The 17,416-nt window shown below is 41.3% G+C and overlaps 1 protein-coding gene across 1 annotated transcript; it reads left to right on the top strand.

Annotated features, from left to right (window-relative positions):
• Positions 1 to 33: 33 nt before the first annotated feature.
• On the top strand, positions 34 to 12,675 carry SKA1 (spindle and kinetochore associated complex subunit 1). The gene is made up of 7 exons (XM_040478821.1): positions 34 to 182; positions 778 to 876; positions 3,667 to 3,791; positions 5,338 to 5,435; positions 8,320 to 8,457; positions 11,405 to 11,574; positions 12,360 to 12,675. Exons 2-7 carry the CDS (start codon positions 789 to 791, stop codon positions 12,506 to 12,508), a joined length of 768 nt encoding a protein of 255 aa, XP_040334755.1. The 5' UTR covers positions 34 to 182; positions 778 to 788; the 3' UTR covers positions 12,509 to 12,675.
• Positions 12,676 to 17,416: the final 4,741 nt, after the last annotated feature.

Genomic DNA, 17,416 nt, shown 5'->3' with positions numbered 1-17,416 from the left:
TAAGCCCGCGTTCCGGGAACGCCGAGGTGCGCCTGCGCGGCGCCGGATCCTGGCGGGCGCTTTGAATTTCGCTCCCTGAGTTGCGTCTCGCGATCTTGGGCTTCTGGCCGAGAGGAGACTCAAGGGCTCGGCGGCTCGGAAACCCGCAGCGAGTGGGCGCTTTGCTCCCGGACCCTAGCGAGGTTGGAATTGGGGGTCGTGCCCTCGGGAGCCGGCGATAGGCATTCCTGGGGCGGAGTGCGGGAGCGGGGCAGCCGGGCGGAGCCGTGGAGCCGGCCTTGTCTTTCCACCGCTCGGTTAGCTGGAGTGGTTGCTTTAGATACTCTGTCCTACCCTCGGAGCGAGTGATTAACTGACTCCCTTCCTTCCCCTCCCTCTGCCTCCTTATGGACCCCAAACCGTAAAGCGCCAGACCCCCACAGCATGGAAGACATGCTTACTTGGACCTACTTCTGTGTACTTAACTGTGTTTTTTCTTAAAAGTCATGTGTACTTTGCATTTTTAAAGAAGATCTCAACGTTGTCATTATATGTAAACAGTGCATTTGTCCCCGTAAATTCCCTGTACTTTGGTTTGGGATGCGTTGATTACAGAAGGCTCAGAGACAGGTACTGGACTGTGTTTAGAAACTGAATTTTATAAAATTAAAAGAAATTGAGTTTTTGTACTTTCTTTTCAAGAAATGGGTATTTACCATTATTGGATTTTGAAAGTGAACAGAAATTTGGCCTTTTCTTGGTAAATATGGTTGTTTGTTTGTTTGTTTGTTTCTTCAGAGGCTTAAAGGATGGCCTCCTCAGACCTGGAACAGTTATGCTCTCATATTAATGAAAAAATTGGCAATATTAAAAGAATGCTGTCATTAAGAAACTGTGGTAAGTAGAACAGATTTCACTGATGTTATACATAGATAATGCATTTTAATTATTGTTCCACTTTCAATATCTTACACCTACCTAGTTAAGTGACCAGTAATTTGAACTTTTTGAGTAGTGGTTTTTTGAAGCACTCCAGCATTAATATTTTGACTGTTGCAGAGAGTACTAAAATGCCAGTTATATTGAACAATGAACTGGATATTAATTAGACTTAATTGCTTATGTTTTTTTGAGATACACAAGGCACAATAGTAAGATTTGAAGGTTACGGGGCATTTGTGGTTCTAAAGCTAAATGGAGATACTGAAAGGTAAGGGAGAAATATAGAAGTGGAAAACACCCACAGAGGTAGAAATAGCCCATAACCCATCTCACAATCTAGTTTGGAGGAAGCTTATCCATGTGTATGACTAGCAAACAATTGAAAATGTCCAGTTTTTTAAGGTCAGGAAACTCGGAGGTTGGAACCATCTTCCAGAATGTGTTGAAGTGCTGAAAGGATGTGGCAAGGACAGTGCAAAGAAATAGGTGATCTTTGTCAAGTCTGGGAAAATGTTATTTATAAAAATTATGAGCTCCCCAGTCCACTCTAGGCAAGCTTAAGGTTTACTGATAGGCAGAATTCTACCTGCTGGCACCATCGTGGTGAACTTTTCTGTAGTTTGTAGTATGAATTGATAATTTAAACCTTTTGTTTGCTTGGTTTTGTGTGTGTTAATAACTTGTTTAGAATCTCTTTCTGGAGGCGTGATTATTGTGGGATAAACACCTAAAATTTGGAGATCTATAAAACTATTAAACCTTGAATTCAAATGACCCCACCAAAGCGTGAGACCTGACCGAAGCAATGTGACCTATTAGATTACTACATACTGGGTAACCATCATGTGTATGTGGGAAGAATAATTTGGCTTTCTGGTTCCATAGCTTATTTAATAGAGCCCAGTAACTTGTTTGCCACACATTTTTTGACTGCTGTAATGTACTAGATTACTACTATCAAAAGTAGCGTATTTGCTCAGTGGATTATATTTCTACAAATCAGTAGATAAGGCCCTGAATGACTAAAAGTTATTGGAGATACCAGTGTATCGAAACTAGTTATTTAATCCCCTGAAATTAATCTTGGTAGAGACATCAATACTCTCATTTACTTACTAATTTCTTCTAGTTGTTATGAACCTGTCAAATGCAATTAGCATTGCTCTATTAGGTAGAATTATATGTTGTTTGTCATTATAATGATGAGTAGGGGTTAGCATTTACTGAATGTTTTACTAGATTCCAGGCACAGTGTTCAACTCATCTTACATGTACTTTTTCACTTATCTTCATAGTAACCTTAAAGTAGGTACTGGCATCTCTGACTTTAGGCCTTGAATCTTCTGACCATTTCACTCTTCTGCTTTCATAATCTACAGATAGGGTCAAATTGTGCTTTTGTTTATTTTTTTTTTTCCTGCCTCCCTAATTATGCTTTTGTTTATGTGTATTTCATTGGTTACTAGAAGTAAAGATGGAAAGATATGATTATGAGAATAGTTTTTCTTTTGTGCCTTTGATCTGTTCTTAAAAAAAATTTTTTTTATTACTTCTTTTATTTCTAGGGAGGAGGAGACTCTGGCTTTCCCATCCTCAAATCTATGGAGCTAGAGAGAGGTGCCAGGAGGTGGGGTTGGGAATACGAGAGCATGCTACTTTACAGATGTCTGGTGTTTGTTTCTTTTTTTTTTAAATTTTTTTTTTTCAACATTTATTTATTTTTGGGACAGAGAGAGACAGAGCATGAACGGGGGAGGGGCAGAGAGAGAGGGAGACACAGAATCGGAAACAGGCTCCAGGCTCTGAGCCATCAGCCCAGAGCCTGATGCGGGGCTCGAACTCACGGACCGTGAGATCGTGACCTGGCTGAAGTCGGACGCTTAACCGACTGCGCCACCCAGGCGCCCCGTGTTTGTTTCTTTCAAGTACCCCAGACTGATTACTAGCCGGTGACTTTTTATATTACTTTTTCTGCTTAGTGAATAGTGTGGATAGTGTAAATGTGAATTTCAAATCCAAGTGAATCCCAAGCCGCTATTAACAAATTCTGAAGAGAAGCTCTCCCCCATTTTCCACACGTCCCTGAGGGCCAGTCCAAAGCATCAGCTTCTCTCCCTGGCCAGTGATTAGAATTCTAAGGTTTACACTTTCGCTGAAGATATATCCCATGAAGGAGCCTCATCTGGGATTCTAACTTCTAACACCCTGTGCTTTGGAGTCCCAAAGCCTTGGCTCTTATCCCCATTAAAACCAAATGTGTTAGGTTGCTGAGACTGGCAGCCTTCTCTCCCCAGCTTTCCTCTGCACCCCCAGTCAGGGCTGTTGCAACACTGACTCACACACTCTGCCTAGTCTTTGTGTCTGCCTTCATGTTGAAGCCCTTGGGGATTTACCTTATTCTCATGAAAGCTCAGCTATGCATGTAGAAGGGTGTTTCTTTTATCTAACATTTCTAAGTGTTTTATTATGGTGGAGGAATTTGCCAGAAACAGAAGACTCGGGGGACACTGTGTACTTACCTCTCCCTTCCTTCTCTTCCAATTACTTAGAAATGAGATCTTAAGATTATCCATGGAGACAGGTCCTAGGGTTGAAACAATAGTCCTTTCTCTTCCCCTAAGCATCTCTATCTAAAGTAAAGCTCTGGTCCAAGAGTTTAATTGGGTACAATTGAGTTAAAGAGTACAGTTTTGTTAATAGTCTTCTACATATTTTATTTACCATTTTATCTTTGTTTATTGATAGGTCAGGAACCTACCTTGAAGACTACATTAGATAAAATAGGAGATGAGATCATTGTAGTAAATGAACTTCTAAATAAATTGGAATTGGAAATTCAGTATCAAGAACAAACCAACCATTCACTCAAGGTAACATTTTTTTCAGTAAAGAAACAAAAGGGCAATAAATACAAATTGCCTAATCCAGGGAATTCTGAAGGATACTTTCAAATGTTCTTAGATTTGTAAATTATTATTAATGGTATAGAATGTCATTTACATTGTATTAATATAAAGGACTCCAGAACTCCACAGGTGTTTCTTTCTTCTTGAAGTTGAACTTTACTAAAAAGGAAGATTTCCTGAATAATTCTTGGTAGCTTTAATTGAAACAAATGATCTGATAGAGTGGTGTGGAAGGAACACTAGCCCTGGGGTGAGGAGATGTGGATTCTCACTCTGGCTGCCCTTATCACCCTCTGCCATGCTGAGAAAGCCATCTTACGCCTTGGGGTCTTGTTGTCCTCATTTGGAAATTAATGGGGCATACTGAACTATTTCTTAGGTTCCTTCCATTCTGCATTTCTCTGTTCTATAAAATGTAATACAAGGATTCTCAAGAAAAACTTGAGCCCCATTCACACACCATTTTGTTCTAAATAAGCTTTCTAATTGACTAAGCTAGTGAAAGTGCTTGTATACTTCTGAGAAAATACTCAAATTTGTCCATCATTGCCTCAAGCTTTGAGAGCCGTCGATGTGTTCGGTGGGAGTGAACAGGGGCCTCTGTGGACCCTTTCAGCCTCATAATCCTTAAGCTCTGTAAAGATTTTTCATAGGAATGGGCATGAATATGCCTATCCTACTATTAGTTGAAATGAAATTAGGGGCTTGAGCATCATTTGGCTCTTTGAAAGAGAGATGTCCTGTAAATTCAAAACAGAAACCAATATTGGTTTCAGTTCTAACCTGCCTGGGAGTACCCAAAGTTAAGTGTGTGTCTAGTGAATGTTAAATTTAGAAGTGAAGCCTACATAGAATTTTTGTTCATGTTTTGATTGAGAGTCAGATGACAGGGTTCCAAAGGTGTAGAGTATTTTTCTTATTACATTTGCATGAGTTCATAGCCTCAAGTTCTAGCGAAAGGTAAAATAAAGACAACACAAAACAAACACAAGCAATTATGATCCAGTGGAAATTTCCATTAAGCTAGAGAATTATGCAGGTCAGCAGTGGAAATCGTTCTGTGTAGCTTCTCGTACATGCGTTCCAGGCATGCATTGTCACCCTGGTGCTGTTGCACAGATAACACCGGGGAAGGTTTGCTAAGTCAACAAAGGCAATTTACTGGAATGACAAACATAAATCCTTCATGCATTTTTTAGTTGCTTGCCAAGGCTGAAGTTAAATGTCAACCCTAGCTGTTGTAAAGTGATTATAGCAGTTTTCTCTGAAAACAAAAAACAAAAAACAAAAAAACAGTAGAGAAAGATACAATGTTGCCATCCAAAAACAGCTCTAGAAACCAAAGGGTTCTTAAAAAAATATTGCTGCTACCTGTGCTTTTCCACCTCTTCTGTGTTCTGAACACTCCCAGTCATGGTGATTGTGGTTGAATCTTTTGTGCTCTTTAAAATGTCTTAAAACACACACAGGCAGGACAGCCGCTTATTGGGGAGCATTTTTTAAATTTTAGGAACTCTGTGCATCTCTCGAAGAGGATTATAAAGATGTGGAACATCTCAAAGAAAACATTCCTCCCCATTTGCCTCAAGTAACAGTAACCCAGAACTTGTAAGTGTATTTATAATTATTCTTGCTGTCTGCATTTATAAAACCGTTAAACACCTCAGCTCTTTTTTTGCGTTTTCATGTGCTTGTGATTTTGCTAGTGATTATGTTAGTGTTAGTGTTGTTGTCACTTACACTGGAAATAGTGTTTCGCTTTGTCTGCCCCGGTCTTATCCTGCTGCCTCTGGACGATGTCGTCCCTCTTTCCCACGGGTGAGTGTCCGCTAGGCTCTTTTTTCCTACTTTTTCTCATTTCTTTCCCTTAGAGCAGAGTTTGTCAACTTCGGCTGTGTTGCCTTCTTAGGCTAGATGATTTTTTGTTATGAGGATAGTGAGGCTGTTCAGTAGCAACCCTGATCTCTACCTATACCAACTACGCGTCAGTGGCGCCCTCACCGCCCCCGGCCAGTTGTGACAATGAGAAATGTCTCCAGACATTGCCATATGTCCTCTGGGGGACAGTCTCTCTCCTGAGAACCATTGTTTTAGGGTAAAAATAAGATTCATACACGTCCCATCTTAAAAACAGCCGAAGGAACCAAAAACTTGGCTTCGCTTTTCCCCTCAAACTCGTGTCCCCGCTGCGTTCCCTGCCTGTATATGCTTGTGCCTCCCCTTTGCCGCAGAGCCCCTGACCTGAGCCGGGCTCTGGGCTGCTATTACTACCACACTTAGGAAACTCATCAAGAAATCCCCCCTTTAGCCCTGATCCGTCTTCTCAGATTTTATCTCTCTGTCTCTCTGTTCCTGAAATTCTGTTTGTTGCTCTGCCACGGTGCTTTGTTGTCCCGCGTCTCTGACTTGGCTGCCCTCCTTTAAATTACAGCTGAGTTTTGCTGAGTTTTGCTTACGCTTACCTTACACCACTGTTAATGCTCTCAAATGTCCAACTCCAGCCTTGACGTGACCTCTGGTTCTGCTGTTTTAATTGCTTGCTGGGAGCTTGATAAATGAGCTGTTCTCTCCAACTGTGCGTGTCCGAGGCTCAACTGACTGGTTCTTTGTTACCCACCCGTCATGCCTGCTGCCTTCCGCCCATCACCGGGATGGGAACTCCGTGCCTTCAGCCTGTCTTGCTCTCTGTAGCCCTCAGCCAAGCTGCTGTCCCTGCAAGATTTTGTCTGTCCCTGGCCTCCCTTCTGCTCTCATTGCCTGGCTCTGAATGCCATCTCCCATCATCATTTGTGTGTGTGATTTGAGAGCTCCTGTGTTTTGCCCTTCCAGGGTTCCACCACCTCCACCTCTCTAGGCTTCTGGATTCTTCTTCCAGGGTTCCAAGTACACGCCGTGGATAACTTAAAATTTTTTAACTTTTGAAATATATATATGTGTGTACACACACACAGGAAGTGACTAAAGCATTATTTGTACAAATTAAAGAAGAATAAACAAACATCAGTGTATCTACCAGTCAGATTAAGAAATAGGATATTCCTGGTACCTTACAACCCTTCTTCCTTGCAGACCCTTCCTCTGTCAAAGAGGTAGTCATCCTGGTGTTTATGATAATCATACTCTTACCTGAGTATTTCTATAAACAATATACTGTTTAAATTTGAAAAGCTTAAAGGAAGGCATGAGCCTTGCTATGTAGAAGAGCCACATTTTTGCTGATGGCTGGAGTTCTCCAGAAGAAGATAAGCTCAACAGAGTGCCTGGCATGGTCAGGGTGCCCTGCGATTTCCCTACAAGGAGAAAGTGATGGGCAAGGTCATGAATGAATGCTAGGATCACAGGTCATCACAGGAGATCTGCCAGGATGGTAGTGTGAACTAGATGTTGGATATCCAGCAGGAATATGGTCTGGGGAATAGGAGGACTTTTCTTCTTCTGACTTTGCTATGGCTTAGTTTCAGTTTTCAGCCAAAGTCAAAGCAGAACATTTCTGCAGGTGGAAATGGTTCTTTTCAGCTGATACTCACAGCAGGGCATGAAGGAGAAATCATGAGCTTCCTTAGCACCTGGTGAAGATAAGCACAGAGAAAAGTCAGCCAGCCTCACCGTGTTGTCTCACGATAACACTCATATAAGGTTGATGGGACCATAGCATTGGGCATCTTCATCTTGACAACACACAACATGTCCATCCTCAGTCTTACCACCTCAGTCAGGCCTGGTTGCCCTGTGTCTGGTGCTCAGCTGTCATCTTGGGGTCTCACTTCCCTGTCTTTCTTGGGATTCCCTTCACTCACTCCTGGGTTCGATCTCCTCTTTCCTATAACCCATTTCTTTTTTGGAACAGTTGAGCCAGTATGGCTTCATTTGCTGCTAGAAACAAGGGTCTGTTCCTTCCCTGGCAGCTAAATAACCCAGAAGCTACAGCCTATTTCTAGACTCTTTGCTAGTGGGGTAGGAGCTATATTAGGCTTCTCACTGACTCCAAAATTTGGGTAGGACTGAATCCAAGAGTTCCATGCTCATTGCTGGCAACTAAAATGAGTCTGCAACAGGCAGGGACTGATACTAGCAACCAATGGGATAAATTAGAAAAATAGAAGTAGAAGGTGATTAATGCTTCTACATCCAGAAATAGGGAGTCAGGAAGAGAAGCTGTTGAGAGGTTAAGATAAGTTCAGCTTTGCACATACTGCCTTGAGGAGCCAGAGGAATGACTGGTGAAGATGGTTAGCATATTTACTGCATGCACCATGTTTGGGGTATATAAACATAATTCTATTACTGAAGATTTGGGGATTTAATTTTTCAGTGTTCTCTTCACTATTCAGATCTTCATGAACCATAGGAGTCGGGGTAGCAAAAAATGACTAAACCAATCACAAGATGAATCTTGTATTTGTTACTGAGTATTTTCAGTTGGGAAAACTTTCTAGTATGCTGCGGAATTCTGATCATCACTTGTACAACTGTGTGCATCTCTGTTCCCTAGTGTTAATGTGCCAGATGTTGACCCTGGAGAACCAGTCAAAGTTGAGGAACCTGCACCCACAAAGAAGCACCCAAAAGAACAAAGAAGTATTAAAGAAATGTCATTTATAACTTCCGATGAGTTTAGTGGCATTCCAGCGTAAGTACTTAAGATAAATTTTAACATTCAACTCTTTAATGGTCGACGTACATGATTGTTTAAATCATAAAGCTTGATTATATTCATAGTATGCTGTGTTCAAATATTGATTTTTTTCTAAAATAGTCTTAACATTGTACTAGGAAAATGCAGGAAGTCTCTTGAAGATGCTTAAAATCGTTTTTTATTTAGTTGTCAAACCTCTTTTCATAGCGAGATCTAGAGATGGGTCAGTCTGTTGCTGAGTTCCAGGACCATTTTGTGATAGAGATTTATCCAGTTACATTTTAGAAGTAGCCTCAGGGGGCGCCTGGGTGGCTCAGGCGGTTAAGCGTCCGACTTCAGCTCAGGTCACGATCTCGCGGTCCGTGAGTTCGAGCCCTGCGTCGGCCTCTGGGCTGATGGCTCAGAGCCTGGAGCCTGTTTCCGATTCTGTGTCTCCCTCTCTCTCTGCCCCTCCCCCGTTCATGCTCTGTCTCTCTCTGTCTCAAAAATAAATAAACGCTAAAAAAAAAAAATTTAGAAGTAGCCTCAGTTTCGCTGTACTTTTGAGGAAAGCGTGCTGCGTAGGTGTGAGAATTGGAATGGCAAGTGTTGTGTTTGGTTTCTGTTTGTTACTCAACTTCTGCCACATGCTCGTTCCAGGCCCTGGGTCACTGAGGAGAATACAGGGGCGAGTAAGACCAGATAACTTCCCTGGAGGAAGGTCTTTGCTCTTTACAGAGGACGGTAATGGAGAGCCCATCATGGAACCTCATGTTTTTAAACTAATGTAGTTCCAGGGCTTTGCTTAATTTCTTGGCTCTATATTACTGCATTTCTTACTACGTTTCCATTATACAAATAATACATGTTAGAAAATATTTGATGTCAGAAAATAACTCCTCTGTAATTCGGCCACCCGGATATTTATTTTATTTCACGTATATAATAGGTTGTTTCTGATTGTTATGACAACAATGTAGTTATATAGTAAATACCACTTGCTTCCTTTTTTATCATGAGCATTTTGCCATTGTTAGCTATTCTTGTAAACTTGGGTTTTAATAGTTGTATTATATTTCATCAAAATGAGACTGACCTTTCTCTTTAATCTTTATTTTTTTTGGTCAGTCATTTCTTTTTATGATTGCTTCATTTTCATGATAATTCTGTTTGGCGCTATTCAGTTTTTTAAATTGTTATTTTTATTGCTCATTAGCTGAGCTAAAGGGAAAAGCAAATGTGTGTGAGGATCAGTAGAGTAGATGGGTTTTTAGAAAATGCTTCCATGAAGAGATGAAGGAAATTGGAATAGGCATGGTAGAGTTTTGTGGGTTTTTTTTAATGTTTATTTTTTTGAGAGAGAGAGAGAGAACAGGGGAGGGACACAGAGAGAGGGAAACAGAGGATCCAAGCAGGCTCTATGCTGTCAGCGCAGAGCCTAATGTGGGGCTCAAATTCACAAATTAATGAGATCGTGACCTGAGCCAAAGTTGGACACTCAACTGACTGAGCCATCCAGGCGCCCAGAGTATTCATTTTTAAACTAAGGGGATATTTAGTGAATGAGAGGACTTGGAAGATTGGGGTAAGGAAGAATGTATTCCAGGCATGGGGCTTTCATTTATTTATCTTTAAAAAGTTAATACTGAGGGTGGAGTTAAAGTGGAGAACATTGGCAGAAGAGGCGGGACAGGTGTTGAGGAAATTAAGGTGATAGTTCAGAGGATTTAAAGGAATTATTTTGGACGGGGGGAGGTAGTTTGTGGGATCAACAGTTTGTGGGAATTGTGGTTAGAAACAACAACAGCAAAAATGAATTTAGAAAAGAACAATGAAAATGTGTTTTGATCTATATGAACATTTTCCTTTAAACATATTCATGTATTATTTTATATTAAGTAAGTTTTGATTAGAAATCTGCCCCCTTGGGGGCACTGGGTGGCTCAGTTGGTTAAGTGTCTGACTTTGGCTCAGGTCATGATCTTGTGGCATGAGTTTGAGCCCCACATCGGGCTCTGTGCTGACAGCTCAGAGTCTGGAGCCTGCTTTGGATTCTGTGTCTCCCTCTCACTGACCTTCCCCAGCTCACGCTCTGTCTCTTGCTGTCAAAAACAAATAGACATTTAAAAAAGAAAGAAATCTGTCCCTTTGGAGAGAAGAGAAGGGCAGTGTTTCACATAATGAACCCACATTTTGTTGAAGGGAAAAATTGAGGCAGATCATTGGGTTTGGGTTTTGGTGTATACGGAGAAATCAAGTCTCCTGTTTTTATATTCTAAGACTATAGGTGACGGGGAGCATAGCAAGGGGGAGAAGGGACTGGAAGAGTAGATTTGGAGAAAGACCAGTGCTCAATGGGGTGGAGTCCGTCCTCTGACTCACCCCCAGCCCTCTTCTCTGCCATCATCCTGTGCGATCGGCTCTGTGTCCTGATGGGAATTGCCATCTCTGTTGTGGCCTTTGTTGCGCATCTTCCTTCCTCCTCCTCCTCCTCCTCCTCCTCCTCCTCCTTCTCCTCCTCCTCCTTTCTTTTTCTTTCTTTCTCAGAACAGATAAGTTTGCAGAAAACTAGAGTGGTGTGAGTTATTTAATTTATTAATATTTAAATTTTTCTTTCCGTTGCTCACAAACATTTAAAAATGTTTAAACCTCTGGCTTGCAGTTAACCAGTCCATTTGAGTCAGTATTTGAGACCTTATTTTAAATTGTAGTATTATTTCTGTAGGTAATGGAGGTTAATATATCTAGGCGTAAGTAGGGAAGATAAGCAACTGATACGTTGTGGTATGTCTTTAATTTTTCAATTGTTGAGATGTGTGGTTTATTTGGAAGTTGATATACATTTTTTTGGCATAAAGAGTTCTAGTAGCTGCTACTGTATAAAGTCATCATAAATGTTTTTCAAAGAAAATGATTTTGTATAATGATTCTTTTAAAAAATGAATCATATACTTATTTGCAGGTACATGAAATCCCGCTTAACTTATTGTCAAATTAATGATGTTATTAAAGAAATCAACAAGGCAATAGTTAGTAAATACAAGATCCTATATCAGCCGAAGAAGTCTATGAGTTCTGTGGCCAGAAATCTCTATCACAGATTTATTGATGAAGAAACAAAGGATACCAAAGGTAAAAATGATAGCATATATATGTATGTGTGCACGTCAGCCGTTTGGAATGTAACTAACTCATGAGAAACAAAACTTATTCTAGAAAATTCTAAATCTAGAGAGGTAGTTCTCAGCCAGGGGTGGCTTTCCCACTAAGGAACATTTTTACCATCTCTGGAGATATTTTTGGTGGTTACAACCAGGGTTGGGGTGCTGCTGGCATCTAGAGACTACAGATGCTGTTAAAGTACACTTTAGTACAGTGCTCAAGACAGCTTCCACAGAAAAGAAACGTCTGTAGTTCCGAGGCTGAGAAACATGGCTTTAGAGTCTATTATGAAACTATACCCAGGGTTTTCAGAATTAGAATAGTAATGAAAAACACTTGGTCATACTTACACAGCACTTAACATGTACCAGATAGTGTACTGAGAGCTTTAGTCCTCACATCTTACAAGGTATGTACCATTACTCCCATTTTGCAGATTAGGCAAAAAGAACTTAAGATACTTGCCCAAGGCCAGCCAGTTAAGGGATAGAGCTACGGGGGTTTCATTCTTTCAGCCACTATACTATATTCCCTCTTGGAAAGTGGGTACCACCAGATGAGTGCATTTCTAAAATGCATTTCAAAAACTGCAACTGCAGTTGAACAATGATTATTTCAGCAAGAATACCGCATCTCACTCCAGTTGCCTAATAGTAAAAACGATTAATGTTATTCATATTCACATTGTACCACATTAAAGATTCATCTTGAAAGTTGTCTTCGTGAAAATTGGCACAAATATCTTTATTTTTCAGGTCATTATTTTATAGTGGAAGCGGACATAAAGGAGTTCACAACTTTGAAAGCTGACAAGCGGTTTCATGTAATACTGAATATCTTACGACACTGCCGGAGGCTCTCCGAGGTCCGAGGGGGAGGCCTTACCCGATACGTTATAACCTGAAGTCCTCCTGAGCTCTAGAACTGGCCAAGAGTCGGATATAGAGGCCACTCCTATAGTTTCCTTATATGTAATTTCTTTATATATAACTTCTTTGCTTTTCTTATTTTCTTTTCTGCTTGACTATAAAAATGAAACTTTTTAGTAAATAAAGCATATGTATTTTAAAATTCACTTTCTTTTCTTAAATATTTTTTCCAGATATATATTTTTAAGTTTTTATTTATTTGAATAAATAAAATTTATTTATTTTAGGGGAGAGGCAGAGAGAAAGGGAAAGATAGAATCCCAAGCAGGCTCCACGCTGTCAGCACAGAGCCTGACATGGGGCTTGATCTCACAAACAGATTATGACCTGAGCCAAGATCAAGAGTGAGCCACCAAACAGAATGAGCCACCCAGGCACTCCTCTTTTTTTTTTTTTTTTTTAAGTTTATTTATTTTGAGAGAGTACAGAGGGGCAGAGAGAGAGGGAGAGAGAGAATCCCAAGCAGGCTCCATGCTGACAGCACAGAGCCCACTGTGGGTCTCCATCCCATGAACCATGATATCATGACCTAAGCCAAAATCACGAGCTGGACGCTTAACTGAATGAGCTGCCCAGGTGTCCCAAATTCACTTTCTTTCAGCACATGGGTAACCCCCTACCATATGAGCCTCTGTGCTAGGCATGTAATGGAATTAAAAAATGTTCAGGTTTTGTTTTTGTGTTTAGTGACAGTGCTGTAGACCCCAATAAGATAGGTACAGACATGATTAGGGAAGAAAAAGGTCGAGAAGATAAGGTCAAGAGTACACAGGCTCATTAGAATTAAAGGTCGTGAATGTCAAAATTCTATCAATGGCATTTCAGTGAACAGGCAAAAGTTGGATTTGTAGGCAGCCCCTCCCTGTGATGATTCTGCTTTCCCATATGTTGTTGGAAACAGCTTACCTGAAATACATGCAGTGTAAACCAATCTATAAACATCAACCTGTATTGATATTGTAATAAAAGTATATTGAGATGAAAAAGATGATAACGTGTAAGCAAGTCGAGAGTTGTCATGGAAAATGGGTGGTTGGATTGCAAGCGTTTAGGATGTTTTTTTCTCTTCCACAGTTGGGGAGACTGGCTATGTGTGTTTTAGTCGGTGTTCTCCAGAGTTCTAGAAGCAATAGGATACACACACACACACACACACACACACAGATTTGTGATGACACATTGGTGCGTGTGGTTATGGAGGCCGAGAAGCCCCCCAATCTGCCGTCTGCAAGCTGGAGACCTAAGAAAGCCAGAGTGCAATTCAGTCCAAGTCTGAAGGCCTGAGACCCAGAGAAGACAAGGTGTTGTGGCTCAAGCAATGAGGCAGGAAAGAAGTGAATTCCTCCTTCACCTTTTTTTGTATTCAGGTCCTCCACGGATTGGATGATACCCACACACGTTGGGGAGGGTAGTCTACTGAGTCCATGATTCATATGCTAAACCCTTCTGGAAACACCTTCATAGACACACCCAGAAATAAGGTTTGATGTGGGCACCCCACAGCCAGTCAAGTTGATACATAAAGTTAACCATCCTGGTCTCAGCCATCTGCTTGGCAGGTCTATCCTTGTAGCAGAGGGAAAAATGACCCCCAAGGCTTGGTGGCCTGGTTAACACTGTCACTGTGATGACCACGGGGTATATTATGGGCACTACATACTGTTATCCTTTCTTCCTCCCTAATTTAAATGCAGATGTGTTTAATTTTTCATGTCTTGCTTTAAATAAAAACAATGGCATTATCTTTAAGTCTTGCTTGATTTTTCTCTATAAATCATTTTTCTCCATAAAAAACATTTTATCTGTTTGAAATATCTCTTCCTGAAACTCATAGTGAACAACTGTCGAGAAATGTGTTTAATTCTTGTAGAATGGATACTGAGGGGAGCAGTTAGTCTCTATTTTAATCATTAGCATGTAATCAACTTGTTACGTTAATTTGGGCATACATTTGGTAAACTGTCCCTCAAGGAAGACTAAAGACATTAATTTTCAGGCACCTGGGTGGCTCAGTCAGTTAAGCATCTGACTTTAGCTCAGGTCATGATCTCAGGGTTTGTGAGTTCGAGCCCCACATCAGGTTCTGCACTGACAGTGTGGAGTCTGCTAGGGGTTCTTTCTCTTCTCTCTGTTCCTCACTCGTCCGTGCTTTCTCTTTCAAAATAAGTAAAAATAAAGCTTTAAAAAAAAATTAAAAAAAAATTTTTTTTTTTTCAACGTTTATTTATTTTTGGGACAGAGAGAGACAGAGCATGAACGGGGGAGGGGCAGAGAGAGAGGGAGACACAGAATCGGAAACAGGCTCCAGGCTCTGAGCCATCAGCCCAGAGCCTGACGCGGGGCTCGAACTCACAGACCGCGAGATCGTGACCTGGCTGAAGTCGGACGCTTAACCGACTGCGCCACCCAGGCGCCCCAAAATTTTTTTTAAAAAGACATTGATTTTCAAACAAGAACTAACCTCTGTTACTTGAACTTCATTTTCAGAAAAAAAATGACAGGTTTGTTCAACTTCTGTATTTTTGAAAATAACATTTTTAAAAATCTAAGTTTGGATGCATCTTATGGTCCTGGGTCTCTCTGCCCTCAGATTCACTCCTCACCCTTTGCTCTCCATCTTCTCTTCAGTAGCTTGCGTCTTTAAGCACCTTTCCCCTGAAGCCCATGGTCCCTACAGCATGGCTCTCCAGAAGTTTGGGCCTTGCCCCTTCTGCCACAGTTCTCTGCCACGGGCCCTGTGGCCTGGTGCGCAACAGATTCCGGCTGGCTGTCTCCAGCTGGGTGCCACGGAGCCTGAGGCCTGGCCTCACACCTTTTAGGCCCACCAGCCTGTGGGCCCTGGGAGGAGAGGGCTAGGCAACAGAGACCCAGCACCTTGCTCAGGCTTCTATATTGAGATACTAATTAAAAAGACATTTTTTGGGGCGCCTGGGTGGCGCAGTCGGTTAAGCGTCTGACTTCAGCCAGGTCACGATCTCGTGGTCCGTGAGTTCGAGCCCCGCGTCAGGCTCTGGGCTGATGGCTCAGAGCCTGGAGCCTGTTTCCGATTCTGTGTCTCCCTCTCTCTCTGACCCTCCCCCGTTCATGCTCTGTCTCTCTCTGTCCCAAAAATAAATAAACGAAAAAAAAAATTTAAAAAAAAAAAAGACATTTTTTTTAACGTTTATTTATTATTGAGAAACAGAGACAGAACATGAGCATGGGGGGGGGGGGTGGGGCAGAGAGAAGGGAAGACAGAATATGAAGCAGGCTCTAGGCTCTGAGCTATCCGCACAGAGCCTGATGCGGGGCTTGAACTCACAAACTAAGAGATCACGACCTGAGCCAAAGTTGGACACTTCACTGACTGAGCCACCCAGGTGCCCCGAGATACCAATTTTTATGTGATAAAGTCTTTCTTCTGTTCCTTTAAAAGTTCTGTTGTTTTTTTTTAAGTTAGTTATTCATAGATAACACATTTTTTTTTTTCTAGGTAACACAGTAGTTAAAAGTGTTCAGGGTACATCTGATCAACCTCTGTCCTGTTTCACCTCTCCTTAGGATACTCTGTCCCCTTTCACATTTCCTAACTATTATAGGTGTCCCCTCAGATCCTTTTGGCCTCATCCAATTTGTGTCTCTGGATGTGAATCTGGTGTTTGTCTTACTTGCTAAGACAAAGGGTGAAATGTAACTTTAAGGGAAGAGATCTAGCTGTCACTACTTGTAGCAGATTGTGTTTTCCAAAGATGGATGGATGGGATAATTCCATATTCCATCCCACATACTCCTTCAGTGTGTTATCAACACTTCCATCAAGAGGCAGGATCTTTGTTCCCTGCCTTTGAATCTGGACATATCTTTGTAGCTTCAGCCAATAGAATGGAGAGGAAATACCACTGCACGATTTCCAAGCTAGCTATTAAAGACAATATGAATTCCATCTGTCTCTTTCTTGGGAGGTGTGCCTTTGGAACCTTGTCACCATGTTGGGAGAAAGCCAAGGCTACGTGGAGAGGTCACATTAACTGCCAACACCACCAGTCATGTGAACAAATGATTCCAGCCCCCAGTGATTTTTGCTGAGGTCCCCGGCATCAAGGAGCCAAGATAAGCTGCCCCCTACTGTGCTCTGACTGAATTCAGGACTTGGAAGAAATCATGAAAAATAAATTATAGTGGTTTAAAGACACTATTTTTTTTTTGCATAATTGATCGTACAACAAGAGATGATGAAAGTATTAGTCTGAAATTGCACTACAGTTGTGAGAAAAGGCAGCAAGTGGGCTCATAATAATTAAGTTAAGCCTGCATTGGAAATGAAAATCTGTCCCCATCAATCACCTGTAGAGGGTGTGCCCTGCCTCAGCTTATTTGAAAACATGTAAAAGTTCATGAAAAGTGATATATTTTTCAGATATCAAGCTTATATACGTGTATCATTTCTCCATGCATGTTTTGTGTATAAACATAGTATTTACATCCAGCATAATTCAAGAAACCCATGTCTTCACACACATGAAAAGATACTCATCATTAGGCATCAGGGAAATGCAAACCAAAACCACAACCTGTCAGAATGGCTAGAATAAAAAAGACAAGAAACAAGTGCTGGCGAGGATGTGGAGAAAATGGAACTATTGGGCGCTGTTGGTGGGAATGTAAATTGGTCCAGCAACTCTGGAAAACAGTATGGAGGTTTCTCAAATTAAAAATAGGAATACCATATGATCCAGTAATTCCGCTACTGGATATTTACCCAAAGAAAATAACACTAATTCACAAAGATGTGTGCACCCCAATGTTTCCCGCAGCACTATTTACAACAGTCAAGATATGGAAGGGACCGAAGTGTCCACTGATAAATGAATAAAGATGTGAGACACCAATCAAGGTTCATGGTT

Source organism: Herpailurus yagouaroundi, unplaced genomic scaffold (genome assembly GCF_014898765.1).
Source record: "Herpailurus yagouaroundi ecotype Mexico unplaced genomic scaffold, PumYag 142, whole genome shotgun sequence".
Lineage (NCBI taxonomy): Eukaryota > Metazoa > Chordata > Mammalia > Carnivora > Felidae > Herpailurus > Herpailurus yagouaroundi.
This window is presented reverse-complemented; position numbering and strand designations above follow the sequence as displayed.